This window comes from Neophocaena asiaeorientalis, unplaced genomic scaffold (genome assembly GCF_003031525.2).
Source record: "Neophocaena asiaeorientalis asiaeorientalis breed wild unplaced genomic scaffold, Neophocaena_asiaeorientalis_V1.1 scaffold77, whole genome shotgun sequence".
Classification (NCBI taxonomy): Eukaryota; Metazoa; Chordata; class Mammalia; order Artiodactyla; family Phocoenidae; genus Neophocaena; species Neophocaena asiaeorientalis.
The window spans coordinates 10,951,742-10,975,653 of NW_020174645.1; the positions used below are offsets into that span (position 1 = coordinate 10,951,742).

Consider the following 23,912-nt stretch of genomic DNA (forward strand, 5'->3'; position numbering starts at 1 on the left):
CTGAAAACATGTCCATACAAAAACTTGTCCACAAATGTTCATAGCATTATTTATAAAAGCCAAAAAGTAGAAACAACCCAATATCTACCAGTGGATAAACAAAACGTGGCATATCCAGACAATGGAATATTATTTGACCATAAAAAGTAATAAAGTGTTGATGCATGCCGCCACGTGGATGAACCTTGAAAGCATGAGGCAATGTGAAAGAAGCCAGTCCCAAAAGGCGACGTGTGATACGATTCCGTTTATATAAAATGTCCAGAATAGGCAAATCCATAGGGACAGAAAGGAAATTAGTGGTGGCCAGGGGGTAAGTGAGTAACAGGTACAGGGTTTCCTCCTGGGGTGATGAAAATGTTTTGGAACTTGATAGAGGTAATGGTTGCAGAAGACTGTGAATGTACTACACTACTGTATATAAAATAAACAATGAGGACCTACCTTGCAGCACAGGGAACTATTTTCAATGTCTCCTAATAACCTGTAATGGAAAAGAATAGGAAAAACTATATATATGTATAACTGAATCACTTAGCTGTACATCTGAAACTAACTAAACTGTGTTAGTTTCAATTTAATGAAGAAGAAGTTGTGCATGTACAAAAGGCCGCTGAATTGTACACTTTTAACATGGTTAATTTTATGTTATGTGAATTTCACCTCAATTTTTAAAATATCAGTTCTTAGAAATGTGTGTGGAGGAGGGGAGGGCAGGCAGGCGGGGAGGGGAGGGGCATGACATCCAGTCCCAGAAATGCCCAAGCCCCCTCCTGCCTGGCCCCAAACCAAGTCTCACACATAGTAGGTGCTGAACAAATGTCTGTTCCTCCCCTCCCCCTCCCCACTGCCTGCTCCCTTTATAAAAAGGAAAATAATTCTTTTAGCCACCGTCATTGCCGTACTTGAACATTTGGACTGAGTCCTGTCTGCCTTTAGGGAAGGTCTTGTTTACCTTTGTGCCCTGACCACAAGCCTGCCCTGAGATCTGCATTCCCTCCAGCATTGCCGGAGAAAACGCTGCCCAGCTCCAGCTCCAACCGGCATAATTACACATTATGCTGGGTCTCACTGCCACTGTTTACAGAGCCAGCATCATAATTAACTGTTTATTAGGGTCTTTCGGGCCGGCTGGGATTCCCCAGCTGCAGTGAGCTACAGTGTCTTCTGGCTGCACCTCCCTCCCCCTGCCATTCAGGAAAGACCTGGTTCTGGTGGCCGCTGGCCAGAGTCCCTGCACGCTTCAAGAAAAGTTTCTTCCCTGACAGTTCCTGAGGTTCCCTGGGCTGAAAGCTCTTTTTGGGGTGTTGAGAGGAAGTAGGGGTGGGGACAACAGCTGTGACTCTGGCCACCTCTGTCCCTCTCGGCCAGAAGGGGAGCACCTGCTACCTGCCAGACATGGAATAGGGTGGATGGAGAGATAAGGTACCTCACAGTCTAGGTGGGGGAGGAAGAAAGAGGAGGAGGTGGTCACCTCCTATAAGATTCTGAGCAAGACCAGCTACGGAGTTTTCGGGGTCCAGTGCAAAATGAAGATGTGGGGCCCCTTGTTACAGTCATTGAGAATTTCAAGACAGCGACAGAGCATGAACAAGCGTCACCCTTCTAAGTGCCAGGCCCTGTGGAACTGTGCGGGTGGTGCATCGGTGAAGCTGGCCCCATCTCAGAGCATTAGTAACAGCAGGCATGAATTGAGCACTTACTGTATGCCCATGGCAGGAGACAGCAGGGCTTAGGAACACAGATCCCAGCTCTGCCTCTTCTCTCTGTGATCGTGGACAAATTATGCAGTATCTCCGTGCCTCACCTTCCTCATCTCTGAAATGGGGGAGATACTAATAAAAAGTGTGGATCTGTGTCTGGCACGTAGTAACTGCTATACGAGCATTCACTGCTATTATTTAGTTTGCAAGGATGGATTCAGCTGATAGCCAGAAGAATCTAAAAGGTGGATGCTATTACTGTGCCCAGTTCCAAGTGGGGAAACCAAGGCACATACAGGTTAGATAACTTAACCTCAGTCACTCAGAGGAGAGGCTCATATTTGAACCCAGAAACCCTCTAGCACCTGGGCTTTGGTGATGATGCTGGCATGGAAGAGGGGGAAGATCAGTGTGAAGGGGCAAGAGGGGAGGGCCTTGTGTCCATTCTCAGGGTCAGAGGTGCAGAGCACAGCCCCTCAAGCACCCCACTGTGCCTGGCTCTGAGTCTGTGCTCTGTAAGCGTGGGTGGAATTGAAGCTCTGATGCTCCTTTGTGCCAGGCACTGTCTTAACACTTCATTCACGTCTCAATGTGTGTTTGATCATTTCCCTTGCAGATGGGGGCCTTCACCCAGCACTATGAGATGTCTCCCCGCCAGTGTCAGCCAACCAGGAAGGGGTGAGTCAGAGGCTGCCCTCCCGGCTCTCTCGGATTCCAAACTCCTGGCTCTTTCCTGCTCAGCCAGCTCCCCTCCGGAAGGAAGCTCTGCCCAGAAACATGCCCGGTTGGCATTGCTCAGCCTGGGAGCCTCGGTTGGTCCGGATCCCAATGCCACCCGCGCTGCCCTTCTTCTGGGCCGTAAAGATCCTCTCACCCCTGCCTGGCCCTGGCAGGTAAAACAGCGAGACCACCCCAGGTAGTGCTCTCAATAACGTTTCCTGACAGAGGGCGGCTGCTCTAGCCCCTCATCTCCATTATCCTCTACTTTGTGGCTCTGATTGGAATCTTCCAAATCCAGATGGGCAAGGAAGGCGGAGCTGTGACTCCATGGCCGTGGGCTCCCGGGAGCTCCCAGGGAAAGCTTTCCCTAGCAGTCCCCTCAGAGCCTGTGGATTCTCGCTGTGAACAGTCCAAAACCCAGCCTTGCCTTCAGAGAACCCTGGGCGTGAGTGAGGGTGGGGGGGATGAGTTTAGCGGTAGCCCAGGCTGGCCGGTGGCTCCCTGTCCCCTGCGTGCCGTGAGAGGGAGATGGGAAAGGAGCAGAAGTCAGCTCGGAGTCAGGCATTTCCAGGGACAGTTCTGCCCCCAGAGGGGATCACTTTTTCCTCTTTGGGGGCAACCATGCGCCCACCACAATTTGCTTCTTTCTTTTTCTTTATTACTTTTTATTTGAATATAATTTTGGGCTTACAAAAAAGTTGCAAGAGCAGTGCAAAGAATTCCCATATACCCTTCACCTGGATTCTCCAAATGTAAACGCTTTATCACATTTGCTTTATTCTTTTCTGTTTCTCTCTAGATAGATATATAGGAGAGAAAGATGTATTTTTTTTCAGAACCGTTTCACAGTAAGCTGCAGACAGAACACCTCTTTTACCTCTAAATACTTCAGCGCGTATTTCCTAAAAACAAATGACATTCTCTTACAATATGATATCTTACAGTGTAATTACCAAAATCAGGTAATTAACACTGAGGCAGCATTATAATCTAGTCTACAAACTTTATTCAGATCTTGCCATTTGTCCCTAGAATGTCCTTTATAACAAAAGGAAACTCTGAACCCCATATGGCATTCGGTTGTCATATCTCTCAGCCTCTTTCAATCTAGAAGAGTTCCTTCGTTTTTCTGTCTTTGAAGACATTGACGATTTTTAAGAGAAGTGGTCGGTTAGTTGTAGAACGCCCCTCAGTTTTGGTTTGTCAGATATTTCTTCATGATTACTTTCAGGTTATACACTTTCAACTGGACGATCACAGAAATGTCCTGCATTCTCCTCAATGCCTCCTTAACAATTTGCCCCATTCTGGTGATGGGGTTAACTGTGATCACTGGGTTAAGGGGTGCCTCTATATTTTAAAGCTAAAAACAAATAGAAAAGCTTGAATTCTAGTCATACCCTCTCTAACTCCCAGCTCAGAAGCCACAAAACCCCCCACCACCAATTTGTTTGCTTACTCAGAAAAAACTTAACGTATCAGTTATCTATTGCTGCGTAAGAAACCATCCCATGACGCAGTGGCTTAAAATAACAGATATTGTATTGCTTATGATTCTGTGGATCAGGAATTCAGCTGGGGCCCAGTTCTTCATCTCATGTGGCTGCACTCTGCTGGGATCTTGGCTGGGGCTAAAAGACCCAAGATGTCCTCCCTCATCTGTTTGGTAGTTGGTGTTGGCTGTCAGCTGGGGTGCTTGGTTTTCCTCCATGTGGCCTTTCCAGCAGGATAGCTTGGGCTTCTTGACGTGGTGAAAATAGAAGCTGCGAGGCCTCTGAGGGCTGAGGGCTGGAAGCTGACCAGCCTAACTTCTGCTGTGTTCTATTCTGAGGCCAGCCTTGATTCAATCAGAGGGCAGATAACCCTGCCTTTGGATGGGAGCAGGGGCAACGCTGACTGCAAAAGAGCATGTGAGATGGGATTTGTTTGCTCAGCCATCTTTGGAGATAGAGCACACCAAGGGTGCCTGCTTACTCACCCAGAATGTATAAGAGAGCTACAAATGAGGAACTGGGCAGTCAGCCTTGGCTACGCCTTTCCCAGGGGAGTATCAGTCCCTACGCTTGGAATGTTTCATTTTCACTCTCCTTTTCAATTCTGCACGATTCCAAAAGCCTTTCTTGGGCATCTGTTATGTAGTGATATATATGGAGCACCTACTATGTATGCAGGGCTCAGTGCTGAGGATCGAGGCATGAAACTGAGTTAGTCCTTGATCTCTGGGAGCTCATCACCTATAGATAAAACTGAACGATAAGCAAACCTTTGCAGGTGGTTGTCAAGAATGTGGGTGTGTGAAGGGTGGACTCCAGAGAAAGGAGGGGCTAAGTGTGGCTGGGGGCACTGGGGAAGGGACATAGAAGAGACCATGCAAGAGCTGACTCGTGAAGAAGGAGCAGATGGGCAGGCCAGGCAGAGGGGGCAGCCTAGGGTGGGCGGTGGGCGTGTTGGGGAATTACCCCTACCCAGGAATGGCTGTCAGCAAAGTACAGTGGGACCCAGGGGAGAGTGCAAAGAGATAAGACTAAAGGGTGATCACGGACTGGAGTCTACAACCTCCAGTGCTGGTGTTTCTACCTCCTTCCCTTTCTTCCATCAGAGTGTTTGCCAGCCCAGGTCTAAGTCCTTAACCCTGTAGACTCAGTAGAATCTCCATTCGATACAGACACGGGATGGGACAAATGAGGAAGGGAGAAAAGACTTTGTAGAGAAACTTCTTTCATCTACATAACTAAGAGCTAGGAAAATGAGAGAGCAAATGCAGTCTTGGAGTTTAGGAGTTTGGAATGGGGGATGAGAGAATGGGGGAAAGGAGGGGACAACTTGCATTTGGTGCTGCTGTGGGGTTTGGACTCCATACAGTAAGGATTTGATTACTATTTGATAGCTAGATGGCAGTTCTTTTGCATGCAACTAAGTCATAGAAGGAGCCATATGGGAAGCCATAATTTATATGGGTTACATATTTTTATATACATGCACCAACAGTCATGAGGGAGGTCACAGTTTTAAAAGGAATGTATTCTTGAAAATCTTTACATAATTAAAACCTCAACGAATTCAAGCATAGCCCTGAAAGGGGTGGCGAGCCTGTCTGTTTATATCCATTAAAATGTCTCTAACACATGGCCGCTATGCGCCACCGGTTAAATTTCACTCAAGCCATTCGGTTTTGAAATGATGCAATTACTGATGCCTTTGTTTTAAACTGGGAAGATTTGCATGATTCCACATTTTGCACCTAAAGGAAGGCTTTATTTCATACATATTTTTATGTTGCAGTATTTCTTATTTCATATTCTCTCTCTCCCATGTTAGACGCTCACTCACATAGAAGGGAAGACATTGCAGTAGGGTGGGTGTCTTGGGAAGAATCCTGTGGTTAAGAGGGGACCTCTGAGAGTTTCTGGTGCCTCCCTCATCATGAATGAGACAATAGAGGCTTGGCAGGTTTTGTTTCCAAGATGCTACAGTGAAAGGCAATGAAAGGTAACAGAGGAAAATCCCTCACTTGAACTCAGACATGTGGGCCGATTTTCCTGTTCCAGCCAAATAACATAGCAGTGGAGAACTTGGGTTTTGTAGTCTCTGCCACCTGCTAGCTTTCTGACCTTGGGCAAGGCATTTTTCACCCCTCTGAGCCTCAGTTTCCTCATCTACAAAATGTGGTTCCTAACAGCCACCTGAAGGTGGAGATAATAGGTAACATGGTTCTTCGCACAGGGCCAGACTCAGTAAATGCTCAGTACCAGGTAGCCGTCACGCTTACCGCTTACCGTTACAACATCACCTTGGCCTGTGCCTTGCTTATCTGTTTACTTTGGTTTCCCAGCCAGACTGTGACTCCCTGAGGGCTCACTGGTGTTTACAGTCCCAGCCCAGTGCACAGAGCCGACCCAGGGAATGCGGGATGTCTGCAGGACTCCACACAATGCACCCCACACAATACGGTGCAGGGAGCTGTGGGGTGGGTTCCATATGCCCTTGGGGATCTTTTCCTTCTTCCTTCAAACTGCAATCCCAGGAGCTTCCTTGCTATCTCTGGGGGCAGGAGGGGAAGCAATCCCCACCTCCTCCCTTTCTGGTGAGATGTGGAACCCATGTTTCTCTGTGCCCCACCCTTCCACTCAGGGGTAGACGGAACACGCTGGTAAACGTCTTTTACCTCCAAGCACTGGGGACTCAAAGGGGCAGATTTGCGTTTTAAACAACCACTGAGGAGCAAGGGCAGTGCTAAACACAAAGTGCTCACTGATGCTAATGGGCCAACTATCGAGGGAGACTTTCCTAAAGCGAATAATCTCCTACCTGCTCCACCTACAGAGGGCTGGTTCTGTCCCCTAAACAAAAGTTGACAGAGACCAGAACTTGGAGAGGAAAGAAAATAACTTTTACGACACCTATTTCATCTCTGACTTCGAATCTTGCCGAATCCCCCAACTCCCAGCAGTATGACCTCCACTTTGCAGATTAGGAAACTCCTGCTCAGAGAGGTTAAGTGACTGGTTGGAGAACACACAGCCTACAGGCTGCAAAGCTGGGATCCAGACCTGATCTGTGCCACACCAAGGCCAGTGTGCTTTCTTGCATCTTTCCCTCAGGCAGAGGCCATGAGGCCAACTCAGAGGAATGGAATGTCTGACATTCATGGGCCTCTCTGACTCCCCCAGAAGCTCCTGGGGGATCTTGACTCATGTGCAGGAAGTCAGTCCCCTCAGCCCCAGCCTGCCTCCTCCCCAAATCCACCAGATGTCCCAGCATTCTCAGAACCCACCTTGTACTCTTTGTGGTGCTTTGGTACACACTGTTCCTGAGTCTGGGTTTCCCTTTCCCCACCCCTTTTGCCTTTAAAACTCCTTTACCTCCTTAATGATCCAGATCAAGTGGCTCCCTGACCCTACACATATAACTCACACCCTTATTTTTTCTCCCATTCAAGCAAGGCTTCCATGTACCTTTGTACAGGTTGTGCACTGCACAACTCTAGAGGCACCATTTGCAAAGATCACAGTGGTATTGTCTAGATGCTCCTTTATATGAGTTGTAATAATGTCTGTTTGTGGCTCTAAATCTGAGGGTAAGGATAAAGTCGTGATAGGCACCACACCCAGTGCCTAGTACAGGGCCTACTGCTTAACAAATGTTGAATAGATGAATGAATGAATCTTACAAGATACAACTCTAATGTACGGAGACCACAAACATCCCAGTACTTGCCTTTCCAAACAAGTGTTTCCCCTGCCATAGTCATCTCTCCAGGGACTTACTCTCTTATTCCAGGAAAGCTCTCAATGCTTAAAGCCCTTTTGGAACTCCTCTCTAGGGATTTCCTTCAGAGCCAGGCTCCAAGCCATGCAAGTCATCCCTGCTCGTTATTTTGCAATCACAGATCTTTTCTCACCCAGAGCGATCCCAGCCAGCTTCATCTCCTACCTTGTTCATCAGACCGGGCTCCATTTAACTTTGGGCTCCATCCAGAAAGCAAGTCCACTCTCCAAGAGCAAGGACCCGCCTGTCTCTGAGGAAACAAACTGCCGAGGTGCTGAAGACTAGTGAGCAGCCAGCTCCCGAAATACTGTGCCAGGGCTGCTGTGTCCAGGCAGCCTGTCTGGCCAGGGGTCGGGCTTCCCAGGGGCCTCCTTTGAAGGAGCATGCTTACTTCGCCATGTATGTTCTGGTGTGCAGACGTCAAAAATTCACTTTTAATCCCACAGCCTTGTCAGTGTTAGTTACAACCGAGTGTTAGTTACTGAGCATTCACTGGGTGCTACAATTTTTATGAAAATTGTCTCCTTTAATCTTTGTAACCATTGGGTGGGATGGATCTAACTCTCCCCATTTTACAGATGAGGAAATTGAGGCTTGGAGAGGTAAAGAGACCTTCCCAGGTGCTGTACTGGGTCACTGCGGAGCTGAGACTTGGACCCGGATCTGTCTGCCTTCCAAACCAATGTTTTTTGTCGTTGTTGTTTTGTTTTACTGTAAGCACCAGCATTGCCCTTTTACCCTTCAGACACTGTTTCCTGTGCTGTTTTACCATCCGGGAGGTAGAAATCTGGATTTTATGTGATTCGCCACTCGTGAGGCATTGCTGGCTCCTCTCCGTTGCCAGCAGGACGTGCTGGGCTCCTGCCCCCGGGGCTCCTCTGATGAGGTTCATTTGTGTAAATCCCTCCACACTCTTCCCTCGTCCTCCTTGTGATCACGGGCACCCAGATCTCTGGCCGGGTCAGGGGTGCTGTCACTAGATATGAAACCAGGCTCAAAATGTGGGCCACATTTAGCAGTAGGCTCTAAAACAGGTAAATCTCACAAACTGGATTTTTTTTTTTTGCGGTTAGATACCACAATTCTTCACCCTTGCATATTCAAGAGTGTGGGTCATAGAGCATTAGTGATGAGTCTTAGTTGTTTATTAATTTCTGTCCTGAGTCCATCCTCTGTGTTCAATACATTTCAAACACACTGAGGATTGAAGACTCAATCAACACTTACTAAGCACTTCTCCATGTTCTAGAACAAGGGTCATTGATCTATAGCCCTTGGGCCAAATCTAGACAGACACCTGTTTTGGTAAATAAAGTTTCATCAGAACGCAGGCACCCCCCATTTGTTTACAGAATGTCTATGGCTGTTTCCATGCTACAAGGGCAGAGTTGAATAGTTAACTGTATGACCCTCAAGGCTGAAAATATTTACCCTCTGACTCTTTACTGAAAAAATATTGTGACTGGGACTTCTATGGTGGTCCAGTGAGTAAGGCTTCGAGCTCCCAATGCGGGGGGCCCAGGTTCGATCCCTGGTGGGGGAACTAGATCCCACATGCATGCTGCAACTAAAGATCCCACACGCCGCAACAAAGGATCCTGCATGCCGCACGAATATCCCGAGTGCCACAGTCAAGACCCAGTGCAGCCAAAATAAATAAATAAATAAATACTTTTTAAAAAGAAGTCTTTAAAAAAATATTGTGACCTCAGTTCCAGAAGACATTGGATGTTTTTCTGACTTCCCAGCCTCTGAACCCCCTTCTTATAATTAAGGAATCTCCCATCTGATGAGATGGGGCTCACTGCCTACCTTAGAACCTGAAAACACAGATACTCACTGCAGTGGGTTGAATAGTGGCCCCAAAAGATATGTCCACATCCTAAACCCCAGAACCTGTGAGTGTGACCTTATTTGGTAAAAGGGTCTTTGCAGAAGCAATTAAGTTAAGGGTCTGGAGATGAGATCTTCCTGGATTATCCAAGTGGGCCCTAAATCCAATGGCAGATATCCTTATAAGAGACACACAGAGGAGAGATGCAGAGAGAGAAGAGGAGAAGGCCACGTGAAGACAGAAGCATAGAATGGAGTGACATAGCCACAGGAATAGTGACAGCCACCAGAGGCAGAAGGGGCAGGGAAGGATTCTTCCCTAGAACCTCCAGAGGAAGGGCAGCCCTGCCAACACCTGGAATTTGGACTTGAGGCCTGCAGAACTGTGAGAGAATAAACTTCTGTGGTTTCAAACCACCTCGTTGGTGGTTATTTGTTACAGCAGCCACAGAAAACTAATACGCTCACTTTCCCAGCTTCCCTTGCAGTGAGGCACAGACATGTGACTCAAATCTACCAATCAGATGCACCTTCCTAGGTTAAATGGAAGCTAGCTAATGATGAGAGGAAGCAGGGACCACACCTGTCCCGTGCCTTCTCTATGCTGGCGAGAAAGGCATTAGGAGCAGCTCTGTGGTGTTTTCAGAGATATCAGTGGCTGCAGTTTTAGTGGCATTGACCAGTGTCCAGAACTGTTGGTGATGACAGGCGTGTTACTGTAACTGTGCCAGAGGGGACAGTAGCAGCATCTTCACTATTAGACTGCTTCTCCAGGGATTTAGGGCATAGCTCCTGGCTGCACAAACTCAAAGTTTGATTTACCAGCTGGAAATTCTGCAAGCTACCCCATATCCTCTGAGTGCATTTTCTTTTGTGATAAAATTAGCCAGAGTTTGTGTCTGTTGTCTTCAAGGCTGTACTCAAGCGGGCTTATCTCAGCTCAGAAGACCCAGTGGTTCACTCCTCTTCCCAACTCCTCATTCAGCAATGTCATGTCGGTAGCTTAAAATTGGCAGCGATGGGAGTATTTACACCATAGAAATTGGCAAGTGCTACAAATCAGAGCTTTTTATTTTTCAAGGAGTTGATTTATCAGCAGTACCACAGGATCTTTCCAACTAAAGCTCTGATTGATAGCCATGGAGCATCTCATTTCATCCTTGTATCCCTCCAATAAGGTTTTTAAAAAATATATATATTTATTTATTTGTTTATTTGGTTGTGCTGGGTCTTAGTTGTGGCTCGCCGGCTCCTTAGCTGCAGCAGGCGGGCTCCTTAGTTGTGACTTGCCAGCTTCTTAGTTGTGACACATGGGCTCCTTAGTTGTGGGATGTGAAGTCTTAGTTACGGCTTGCATGTGGTATCTAGTTCCCTGACCAGGGATCGAACCCGGGCCCCCTGCATTGGGAGCACGGAGTCTTAACCACTGTGCCACCAGGGAAGTCCCCTGCCAATAAGATTTTACGATCATCTTTCTACAATGAGCAATCCAAGAGAGATGAAGGGATTGTTCAATGTCATATGTCTATGAGGTGATAAATGAGGGACCTGAACTTCTGATTTCCCATCCTCTAAATCAAAATAAGGCTAATGACCACTTTTTTTTTTTTGAAAGTGAAGATTTAAAGATAGACTGCACCAAAAATCAAACAACAAAAACCACACAAACCTCCACAATACCCAAGGGACACTGTCTGGCCTAAACTCATCCAAATCACCAAGGGTCTTGCAGAAGAGGGGTCCCTCCTGGCAGAAAGTTTTCAGGTGAGAGCCTGGGTTCGGAGGCATTTCGATTGGATCTGAAGTACAGTCTACTTTGCAGTTAAAACTCCCTTGACGCTCTCAATGAAGGAGACAGCCTTCCACATTTGGAGAGGGGTAGATTACAGGTGCAATAAACAGGCTAGAGGGAGGCAGACAGTCTCACCTTGATGCTCTCAGAGTCCAGGTCTCGCGCTGTGGGCACAGACAGATTTACCATTAGCAGGAGACATAGAGAGCCTTGGTGCTCATTTCCAGGGGAGAGATTTATAATGCCCACACAGCTGTTGGAGCGCAGCTCTAGCCAGACACCATGTGCTGGGCAGCTTCCGGTCTGAAGACACAAATTCACTCCTGCCGGCTCAGCCTGGAGTCTGGAACTTGGGAACAACAGAAGGAATCCTGTGGATGTCTCCCTGATGGAATCACACCACCTTGTCCCTTTGGCTTCCCCTGGACACGTGCTTGCCTGTTGTGAAGAATGCCACATCGTGACCTCTGCCCAGAAGACGGACAGGTGCACAGGGATGCTGGGGGTGACGACAGGAGACTGCGCATGACCCCATGCCTGCGTTCCGCCGTTCCCAGCAGGTGCCTGGGGGCGCTGCTGTGGGTCAGGCTGGAAACACCTGGAGCCAGAGCTTTACACCAGCTGCAGGGGGTGGGCACCTCCAAGACAGAGTCCTGCAGTAATAAAGATAAAGCCCTCTTCTGTTTTGTGAGACGTACTATGTGTTCTACATACATGAGTTCAAATCTTTACAACAGCCCTGCTGGGCATGCACTATACCCCCATTTTTCTGATGTTGAAACAGAGGCATGGCGAGATTAAGAAGTATAACCAAGTCCACAATCTGTAAGTGCAAAGGCAGGATCAGAACCCAGGACTACATGATTCCAGTGCTTAGGTATTGAACAGGGTTGAACACTGTCCCCCCAGTTCATGTCCACCCTGAACCTGTGAATGTGACCTTAGTTGGAAATAGTTTGTGATTAGTTAAGATGAGTTCAGGCTAGAGTAGGGTGGTGTCCTTGTGAGAAGAGGGAGATTTGGACACAGAGACCACAGGGAAGGCAATGATGGGAAGATGGAGGGGTTGAGACTGGGGCGATGTGTCTCCAAGGAGCACTAAGAATGGCAAGCAACCACAAAAGCTAGAAAGATCAAGGAAGTATCCTCCCCTAGAGACTTCGGTGGGAGCGTGGCCCTGCTGGTGCCTTGATTATAGAATTCTGGCTTCCACAACTGTGAGAACAAATTTCTAGTGTCTTCAACCATTCAGTTTGTGGTACTTTGTTACGGCAGCCCTAGGAGACTAAAACAGCTACTTTGGGAAGATGGGCTTTCATGCCAGGGGGCCTGGGAGAGGCAGGGGAGACTGCTCACACGCCCTGTCCTCTTCTGTCCTAACTTCATCTGTGCTCATCTCCTCTCTGCCAGGACCACACCTGGGAAGCTGTAGGACCAGGCTGCTTCCCGGCCCCTGACCAGAGAGAAACCCAAGAGAACTCTCACTGGGCCCGAAGACCCAAGGCCAAATGACTAGCCCCTACCCCTTCCCTTTCCTTTTCCTCAGGAACCTTCTTTAACCAACCCTGTGGGCCTCTGCAGCTGCGGGTTTGATGTAAGGCAGGGGCGTTGTGGGGGAGGGAGACCCATTTCTGTCAGTAAACAGCCCTCTGGGGGCTTCTTGACTGGTAGCTGGTGACCTGAAGGGCCTCGTGTCAATTTGGTGTGATGCTGGGCGAGTCATTTTACCTCAGAGAGGCTCCTGAGGAACCGGGCTGCACCTCAGCCTTCCCAAAACAGGTCCTACAGGCAGGGACGCCCTCCAAGTGACAGCTCGGCAATGTTTTTCTTCTTATGTTCTTGTTTGTTTGTCTGGGATTGGAAAGCCCTCTGCTGTCACCCTGTGTCTCTGGGGACCACCACAGCAGTTCCAAGACTCTGTGATTGGGTCCACCCTGCCGGTGGGCCCGTCTGCCAGGGAAGCACTGGAAAGGAGCGTGTCACCCTCTGCTTGAGCAAATGTCTCTCAGGAGAGGCATGGCGAGCAGACTACATATGTTACCACCATTCAGTGGCATCCTTCTCTCCTAGACAGTGGTCCAGTCTCATTTCCCATTGAGTTCCCCAGATCTGACACATAACAGTTTCTTTGTAAATGTGTGGACTGAACAAACCCCAACTCACCATAATCATTTTGATTGTCTCAAACCAGTCCATTCATTGATTGAATTAATCCAACCAACAGAGCTGCCATTTTGGACCTCCTACTATGGGCCTGCAGTCTGACATTTGTCATCCCAAGAGAGTGTATTACCATGGCATTGTTTGCTCAGGCCCACACAGCTGAGATGCAACAGAGGCAGGATTTGAACCCAGGTCTGTAGAACTCTGGGGTTCCCTCCAAACCCAATCCCTTTCCAAGACACCTACTCCCCTCAAGCCAATCACCTATTTGGGGTCTGTGGACACACAGCCTTAGTCCAGATCTTTCAGAGAGTAAATTTTTTAAAGTTCCGTCTTGAAGTCAAACATTCTTGATACGGGGTTTCTCAGAAACTCTTCAGCCCACAAATTTCCCCAGGAAGATGGGGGACGGCGACCTCTTACCAGGAAATCTTGTCGCTATTTTTATGGAGTTGATCTTGTCCTGCAGCAAAAGTGACCCGGAGGGTCCAGGAGTGTGGGGTGAGTTTTCTTGGCCCCCTCCGATCATTGAGCTTTGAGTTTCTCAGGATCTCCATTGCTAAGGAAGTAGTCTTTTCATGGGGAGATGATGATGATGATGTTATGACACTAACGACGACCACTTCTTAGGTCTGGGCCATACACTGTGCTAAACTCTTCCACATCTACTCAGTCCTCAATGAATCCTGTGCCAAAGGACACTGTCCCCATTTCACAGACGAGAACACTGAGGTCACTCACAGGATTCAAACCTTATTCCAACCAATAAGCTGCCTCTTATTCGATGACGCACGGATGCCACTGGACAGAGCTGACCACAGAAGGGTCTTCCGGAATGATCTAACAGTAGCCTGCCTCCTTGGCCTGCAGAGTTTTGCCCTGGAGACATCAATAAGAGACTCAATTTACTTCTGTCCAGAAACCAGCAGGGACTCCTTGTGCCATGGCCCCCAGGTAAGTGGGACCCAGCATGGGGCCAAGGTTTCCTTGAGCCTCCTTTTGACCTGTCAGTGGATTCCTTCAAATCAGCCCAGTTTTCCTGTGTTTAAAAGGAGACTAATCACAGCTAAGCAGTGTGAAGTCCTGGTCTGAAAAGCATCATTATTACTCCCTTGAGGGTCTTGGCATCTCAGGGCCTGAAGAAAAAGAAAAAAAAAAAACCACATTGATTTCTAATGCAAATTGGGTTTGAAGAGGATCCCAGGCTCTCTGGAGTTCCCAGTCACCCACAGAGGAGGGCACACCCCAGGGGGGACTGTTGCCTCGGGCAAAGAATTTCCTCTTGTCAAGACAAAACCCAGATATGGTCCTTTCCCGCTTTCAGACCCCACCCGCTGCCTGCCCCTAGGAATGTGCAGCCTCTACTTGACTTAAGTCAAAGCAGAATTCCCATGTCTGTGATCACAGGGCTGCTTTTCTCTCCCTCCCCTCCTTCCCTCCCACTACCCTACCCACCATGTGTGCACACACACGTCCTCACATATACACGCACGTGTGTGTACTCACAAACATAGTTCTCACACGGACACATACAACACATTTACAGACATTCACACACACACACACACACACACACACACACACACACACACTCACTCACTCTCTGGCCCTTCCCTGTTAGTACTTGTTTCTCTGTGGCATCATTTTCCTTGCCGTTTTCTTTGTGGTTTTGCCTGCTAATCACCCCCTCTCCCCAGACCCTGGGATCTTCAGCCAGTCTGTCAAAATACCTGATGTATTTGCTCAGAAAGACAAGAGCAAATGCAACTCGGGTTTGATGGAAATTTGCTTCTCGTAAGTCTGCTATCAACTTCACCCTGCCCCCACCCTGCCAAAAAAAAACAAAGGGAAGGAAGTGGATTCTTGAAGGCCTTCTCCCTTCCTGGCACCGGGCACAGCCTTCTCTCCCTCCCATCCACCCTCAGAGATCGAGATGATTTTTCCCATGTCTTGGATGAGGAGGTCAAGGCACAGAGAAGCTTGGTGATTCGTGTTAGGTTAATTAATTCTTTCAAAACGTATTTCTTGAGTACCTACTATGTGCCAGGCCCTGTTCTGGCAGTGGAGGATGCCACGTTGAACAGGACGAAGAACCTGGCCCCTGGGCACACGCTCCAAGACCAGTGAGTGGGAGAACAAGGAGCCGCCCTCTGGTTTCTGTAACTCCAGATCCTTAATTTCTCTATGTCCCTGCAGGGCCACTTTGGTGCCTTAGTCACTTTTGCCTTTGTGGATCCCTTCCTCCATAATTATATTTTATGGCTTCTTTCGTATAAAGACAAATATAATCTAGGCCAAATTCAAAATTAAAACATTTTCTTTGACTCTGGAAGTCAGGTTTTTTTACTTCTGATTTTCAAAGAAATGAAGACATTTTCCTGGGCCGTAGACACTGTGCTGCTGTACATAACAGGTCCATCAGGGCCCTGTGTCCCTAAACACCCAGGTGGGGTTACCTCCCCTTAAAAAGTGAGCCTTGGGACTATTCACCATAGCTGAAAGGTGAAAATACCCAGATATCCATCAACGGATGGATAAACAAAATGTGGTCCATCCAGACAATGGAATATTATTCAGCCATAAAAAAAAATGAAATAATGACGGATGCTACAGCATGGAAGATCTTTGAAGACATGATGCTAAGTGAAAGGAGCCAGTCACAAAAGGCCACGTACTGTAGGATTCCATCTATCTGAAAGGCCCAGAATAGGTAAATCCATAGAGATAGAAAGCAGAGTAGTGGTTGACAGGGGCTGGGTAGGGGGACAGGGAGTGACCACTTAACAGGTACGGAGTTTCCTTTTGGGGGTGATGAAAGTGTTTTGGAACTAGATCAGGATGGTTGTACGGCCTTGTGAATGTTAATGTTATGTTCTGTGAATTCCATCTCAATTAAGACAAAATAACACTGGTGCCTGCGATTTCCCTGTCTAACTCACGCTGGAGGCTCTGGGTAGGAGCTGCTGGCCGTTCCCCCCATACTTCCACTCCCACCTCCCTCCTCCCATGTCGTGGCCTTTCCCTGGAGTGATAGAAATTACCTTGGCCGAGGAATCCTGGCTGTGCTTCCGATGTCCTGTGGGGTACAGGCCAGAGATTGCACGTGGTGACCCCAGGGCCCAATCTGGCCTGCTGATATATTTTCCTTGGCCTGTACAGCGTTCTTAAGAATTTCCAGTTAGGTGCCAACATTTCAAAACTGAGAGATTTCACATGAAACACACCCGCATATTTCCAGCTTCTCAGGAGAATTTTAGAGGCGCTCACCACTCTGGGCCTCCTTCCCTCATGGCTGTGGGAAACAGGCCGCTGCTGCTGCCCCGTTAAGAGGGGCCCTTCTCTCCAGTTTGCCACAGTTCCCACCACTCCTCATCATCTTGGACAGTGTTGGTTGCTCCTGGCTGACCCTTGTGGCATTGGATTTTGTGACCCCAGCCTTAGGCAAATGACCGAACCTCTCCAGGCCTCCTCAGCAAAATCAGAAGGTGGATTAGGGGATCGTTAAGGGTCTTTTCAGCTGACAGTCTGTGATTCTTAGCTGCAAACTTGATGGTCTACCTGTGACTTTGCTGGACCTGGGAGTCTGCCTGATGTGAAGGTTTGGGGATGGAGAGTGAGAAGTTGTTCAAGGATACTCTTGGTGCCTTGCTTAGAATCCCTTTAGAGGGGTGATGTGCACCGCCCCCACCCCCGACTCTGGGAGGAACTGGGAGTGTTGACTGTCCTTGAGAGGCATCCGTCAGACACCATCACCGTCTCCCCTTCTAGGACTGCCAGATTTAGTGAAAAACAAAAACACCTGGCACCCAGTTCGTTTGGCGTTCCAGAGGAACGGTGAATAGTATTTTTAGTATAAGCGTATCCCATGCAGTAGTTGGGATATACTTATACTAACAAGGCAGCTTGTGTTTTATCTGGCAGCACCCCTTTTACAGAGGAGGAAAAGGAGCCTGAGAAGAGTGAGTCACTTTCCCCAGTACGTGGCAGATCCAGGAGCCCAAGCTGGGTCAGTCTGAGTCTAGAAGACTCCTCAAGCCTGCAGCCACTAAGACTTCTGGGAGGATCAAAGTACTTGATGCACAGGAAACATGATTTTAAAAGAATAAGCCCCGCTCAGGTGGGAGAGGTGGCTACGTTTTTGTGCATCTCTCTTGCTCTCCAGACTCTTCTGTTGCCTTTCTGTTGGCACAGCGTCCAACATGGGACCCAGCACACAGTAGGCGTGCGTGCAGCATTTTGTCCCAGGGAAGCGAAAGATGGGTTCTGCAAAGTCGTGGCATTCAGCACAGTGCCTGGTGCATAGTGGGTGCTTGATAAATATTTGATGACTGGGTGATCGTTTTTACAAGGACAGGTGACATTTCCCTCTCTGATCACTGTCAGAGGACACCACAGTGCAGGAAGCCCACGGTGGCCGCCCACTGAAACCCATAAATCACCGCATACCTTAACGGCTGTGCCGCCACCTACATCTGTCTCCCTCGCCTGTGAACATTCTCTGAAACTCACTCATAATCATGACTGAAAGCAACATGTTCCCGATTTCCATATTATTAGAAAGAGGTGGAGCTCGCCATAAATGATTCAAGACGTGTCAATCAAATGACAATACAAATGATGCATTTATTTATTTTCGCCTCTCGCGGCAGACTTGCTTTGTTCCCACGTTCTCCTTCTGGGGGGTTTCTCGCGCCCTCCTTTTCTCTTTGAAGTGCGTTGGCTAATATTTTATTCATTATAGAATTTAACAAAGGCTGCATGGTGAAAGAATCCAGTGTGGTACCTCTAAGACAGTGGTTAGCAGTACGATGTGAAGACCTCAGGGCTCCACTTGGTTCCAGAAAATTCTGGTTCTTCTTCTGAGTTAATTCAGTCATTGAGGGAGCAGGGACACAGCAGTGACCAGGGCAGACACAATCCCTGCCCTCATGGAGCTGACATTCCAATGGTGACGATTTTTGTGTGCCCTCGATGGGAGGCTCAGCCCTTCTGGGCCTCTCCTCTCTGATGGTTGGTTAGGCTGCCAACTCCTACTTCAGCAGAAATCCCACGTAGCCCATTTTAAACAGTTCCTGAGTGGGGAAGGAATGAACAAATCCATCAAAATGTGCATCCTCTTTGACACTGAAGTTGCACTCCCAAGAATTTATCCTGAAGAAACAATTAAGGATGTACCCAAAGACTTAACCATAAGCGGCTTCCTCTTGCCGTCTTTCTCAGTGGAGAGAAAACAGAAACCCTCTATCCGTGCAACAGACTTGCGGCTCCAGAGCCTGTGGTCTGAAGCTCTGCACCATACGCACTTGGTACATAGCTTCTAGAAAACTCTGAAAGGGTAAAGGCAAGAGCAGTGCTCTCTGGTGATTGGACCATAAGTGGTTTTGATTTTTTTTCCTTTTGGCCTATGTGTGTTTTGAGTTTTCTACTAAGACCATCCACTACTTACATACCTTACCGAAAATAGAAAGTAAAAAAGAAATATCGGTATTGAAGCCAATCAATTGATGTGCTATTTCTGTGCGCCTTCTGTTGTGAATGAACCACCCCATGTCACAGCCAGAGTCACTTGTCCCCAGACCTTGTGGCCACGGGGGTTCCCTCCCTGCACTGTCAGCCAGGATGTACATCGCAGTCCAAGTTGCCTCCTGGTGCCATGTGGGCCTTTTGAAATCAAGGCAGATTGCATAAGGGTGGCTTGCCCTGGAGACACAGAGCTGTTTATCACCCCTGAGTTATTTTTATTGGTGTGTAAACCGAGCTCTCCTCCTTGGGAACTTCCTGAGGCTGTAGAGAATCCTGAAACCCCTGCCGAGGGAGGATGGGGTTGGCCAGAGCTGGCCTGGGATTTTGCAGGAGGCCCCCTGTCCAGAGTCAGAAAAAGGTGTCAAAAGGAACTTGACGCCTGGCCTGGCATCCTGGGTGTCTGCCAGACCTGTCTGGTGGAGGAGATGATGATGATGATCGTGGTGATGTTACAAATAAAGCAGATAGTCCTTGCTTTACACAGTCATGCAGACCGTAAGAACATGCAGCTGAAATTGTGGAAAACGATCTTAAAAATCAACGCGACAAGATTATTCTGTGACCTTTAACATTTCTTGTCAAAACATTGAACACTCTCTTACTGTCAGTTATAAATGTTTAAGGAAATGTAAAACTAACATGTATTTAGTATACTTCAATTTAGACCATTGCAAACATTTAGAACTAAAGTGTGGTATTTCCTTGTATAAAAATTATCAAGAATAGTTTGAACAGCAGTTGCCTTCTTCTTCTGGTTGTTTAATAATACAGAGGGAGCATCTTTTATATGCCTTGGCAAATTGTCATCTTCCTTTCTAAGACTGGCTCCGTTTCCAACATTTTATACTTTGTACTTTAATGTTGTGAAATGTCCCAGAGTTCCTGCCGGCCTCACTTCCTCTGGGATATCTTCATCCTTTCTGTCACAGCCACTTCCCTCATTCATGTCAGTAAATCTGTCTTCCTCTGGCAGCAGGTCTAGAGGCTCTTAAATGGAGACAGTGTCAACATTCCCATGACGATCTGTTTCTTCTATAAGCCTGTAATCCTCTCATGGTTAATTTTATATCAATTTGGCTGGGTCCCAGTACCCAGATATTTGGTCAAACATTATTCTGGCTACTTCTGTGAAGGTATTTTCCAGATGCAATTAACATTTAAATTGGCAGACTTTGAGTAAAGCAGATTACCCTCCTTAATATAGGTGGGCCTTATCCAATCAGTTGAAGGTCTTAATAGAAGAAGACTGACCTCCCCCAAGGAAGAGAGAATTCTGCCAGCAGATGGCTTTTAGACTCAAGCTGCAGCATGAACTGTCTCTCTAATCTGCCAGCCTACCCTGGAGATTTTTTGTTTGTTTTTTGTTTATTTTGGCTGTGTTGTATCTCTGGTCACTGCGCGCGGGCTTTCTCTAGTTGTGGCGAGCGGGGGCTACTCTTCGTTGCGGCGCACGGGCTTCTCATTGCGGTGGCTTCTCTTGTTGTGGAGCACGGGCTCTAGGCGCATGGGCTCAGTAGTTGTGGCTTGCATGCTCTAGAGCACAAGCTCAGTAGTTGTGGCACACCGGCTTAGTTGCTCCGCAGTATGTGGGATCTTCCCGGACCAGGGCTTGAACCTGTGTCCCCGGCATTGGTAGGCGGGTTCTTAACCACTGCGCCACCAGGGAAGCCCTACCCTGGAGATTTTGTACTTACCTCCTTTATCTGTCTATCTATCTATCTATCTATGGAGAGTATATCATATCTGTGCATAACTGATATATATGTGTATATATACATATGTCTCATATATATACATATATACCTCATATATCATCTATTATTTCTGTTTCTCTGGAGAAGCCCAACCCCTGATGTTCCCCAGTGACAAACCCCACTGAAGCTTGATTCAAATCTCATTTCCAGCTTCACTTCTTCATTTCTTTGCTGCACTGCACTTTCATCTTTGCTGGCCAATTCTTTCTTTTTATTATCTATTTGTGTAAAATGTCTGAGAGACAGGGAGGGAACACAGCTACACGCTCAGCTGTCCGTATGTCGACTGAATGGCAGATGCTCCGTGACCAGTCACCAACAGACTTGGAAAGAAGTGACGTGACGGGTCACTGACCATGACGCCCATCAATGATTTACATAGTGATCTGGGAACTGAAGAGCTAGCAGCAAAGTTTGTACTTCGTGCAATCACTCACACTTAATATGCTGTGGTCAGTGAAATTTGAACCATATGGTGGGGGGGCGGCCAGTGCTATTTTTTTAAACTTGGTAACTGAAGTTCGTGCATATCACAACCATGCAAAAGCAAGGACGGCTGTAATAATAAATAATAGCCAAGACTTTATGCCACCTGTGAGTCACGAGCCCCTGGGCCAAAGACATGGCCTTTCAGAGCCTTTCAGAGCCTCAGCTTCCCCATCTGTAAAAGGAAGGATCAAGTCCTACCTCATAAAGATCAAATGAGATAATAATACACGTAAAGTGCATCATAACTGGCACACGGCAAGTACTCAGTACATGTGAACTCGCCTCCTTGTTACCAAGCAGACATTCCAGCACTTACACCGAACTGGAATTGTCTGCTCTCCATCTCCCCAGTGGACTGGGAGCTACTTTAGGAAAATGAACTTTTCAAGCTCTGGCCTCTGCTTCCAGAGCAGTGCCTGGCACAGAGTAGGTGCCCATTAAATGCTTGTTAAAGGAGTGAATAACAACCAAGACGAGCTTGTTCCCCAGCTGCCCATGTTAAATGTAGCTGCAGAGAGTAGCCAACGTCATTTACTGAGAACTTGCCGTGTGCCAGCAACTCACGATGCCAGGTCCTTTATGTGCATATTATCCAGTTCACCATCCGGGCAGCCCCGTAAGGTGGGTGTTGTTATCATCTATGTATTTAAGTTCCAGAGAGGCAGGGCTGGGGTTTCCATCCAGCCTGCAGGACCTACCAGTGTATGATCCCTGCCCAGCAGGGCCTGGCATGCCAGCAAGTGGCAGGGGGAGGCAAGGGGGGAGTGCTTTCTAAAGGGTAAATCCTCATCAACAGGGTGCAGACCTGCAGTGATTGTGGAGCTATATACCAGCCTTTGGTTCTGCCCTTTTTGCTCAGAGAGGCTTCTTGCTGTAACGCTGCACCTCGCCAGTCCTTACCAACTCCCACTGGGTCCCTTCCCTTGTGTCTCCTCCCGTCCAAACCTGCCCGGCCCAGGTTTCATGGCTCCAGGCTCCTGCTTCTGTGCTGATCATGGGTGGTGCGGGGTTACTCAGCTAAACACAGCCTCACTCTCCCTTGACCACCCAAGTCACTGCTGAAGCAATTAATTAGGGAACCAGGTGCAGCCGTGGGACAGCTCATCTGTTGCTAAACTGAGCCGTTATTTAACTTTTTTATTGTTCTTCAAGTTTTCACAAGTGGGCTGTTTTGTAAGCTTCCCTTACACTCCCTGAAGTGGCTCTCCCTGCCACTCCAGGCGCAATGCACAATAGGTATTCAAGAAATTCTTGTTTGGTTTTCCTGTTGTATTATCTGTCCTGGAAAATCTAACAGCTTGTACCTCCAGAGATAGAAGAAAGGGGAGTAGATCTTGTCATCATGTCTGGGGAGCCCGGGGACTAGTGCCACCCACCTGTCAACCCTCTCCCACCTCCCAGTACCCAGGGGACCCCTAGGGCACCAAGTTTGAAAAGCCCTCGACCATTTTCTCAATTGGCTGACTTGTCTGTTTTCTGTAAACTTCCTGAGAGCAGCAGGGATGAAAAAACAAAACAAAAAAACAGCAAGAACTTGGAGCCAGACCCAACTTGCCGCTCACTCTGCTACTTACTACATGCTTGAACTGCAATAAGCCCCTTAACCCTTAACCTCATGGGGCCTCAGTTTTCTCCTCTGCAAAATGGGGAGAATCATAAATACCTGCTTTATAGCATTGTTGCCATGATCAAATTAGCTACTCACATACCACGTAAATTACCAAACGTGAGTGGATCTTTCTCCCACAATGGTCTGTTCGCAATAGGCACTAAAGAGATATTGGATGAGTTTAAGTTGACAGATCACATTTCCTGAGACCTTTAGGAGCAGACTGAATGGTGGAAATCTCAGGTGCAGTGACTGGCCTGTGGGTGATTCGGGAGTGGGGGGTGGGAGGAGGGACTCCTCTCTGCCCCTTCAATCATCTACATGGCAAAACTAATACTCTGTTTACACGTCAGACTAGTCCTGTCTCTAATACCTCTCTGGGTCTGGGGAGCAGTTCTTCCCTAAGAGGGAGAAAGAGGAACTAGTGACTTCATAGATAGCATCATCCCACCCCACTTCCGAGGGCACCCCTCCAAGCTTCCTTCTCTCCTTGGCATATGTTGGGTGGAGCCAGCTTCCTGTGGCCCCAGGAAAGGAAAGCTGGGCTCCAGTCTACACGAATTTAGGTGCCTGGAGTTTGCCAGCTCGCAACTAGGTGATCTATTCCAATACGTTTCTTGAGAGATACATTAGCTGAGCATTTACTATGTGCTAAGAATTTTATGTGTGTTCATGAATCCTCACAACAAACCTGCAAGATGAGCACCATTGTTAACCCCATTTTACAGATGAGAAACTGAGGCTTAGCAATGAAAGGGAACCAAGAAGGTGCCGAGTCAGGATTTTGGGCCAAATCTGATGGGCTCCAGAGCACTTGCACTAACCACTGCCCTGCACTGTTCCTAATGCCTACGTCTCCCTCAGGACCCATGGTCACACTGTCATGGTCTGGGTAATGCTCACACTTGCAATGGAGCTCCCTTGTTGGTCCTCATAAAAGGAGAAAAACAGGCTATTTCAGCCCCAGACTCTGACCCTGTGCCTGAGGGTCGTCAGGTCTGACTCTTTGTGCTTTGCAGCTGGGTTTCCCTGATCCTCTGGGGGCCTTGGAGCTCACT

At 47.9% G+C, this 23,912-nt stretch overlaps 1 protein-coding gene across 1 annotated transcript in view; it reads left to right on the top strand.

The window, feature by feature from the left end:
- Positions 1 to 2,360, top strand: part of SPRING1 (SREBF pathway regulator in golgi 1) — a 219,301-nt gene extending 216,941 nt beyond the window's left edge. Inside the window, exon 6 of the mRNA XM_024758636.1 lies at positions 2,320 to 2,360. Within this exon, the coding sequence (XP_024614404.1) occupies positions 2,320 to 2,345 (26 nt within the window). The 3' untranslated portion in view covers positions 2,346 to 2,360. The remainder of the gene's footprint in view (positions 1 to 2,319) is intronic.
- The last annotated feature ends 21,552 nt before the right edge of the window (positions 2,361 to 23,912 follow it).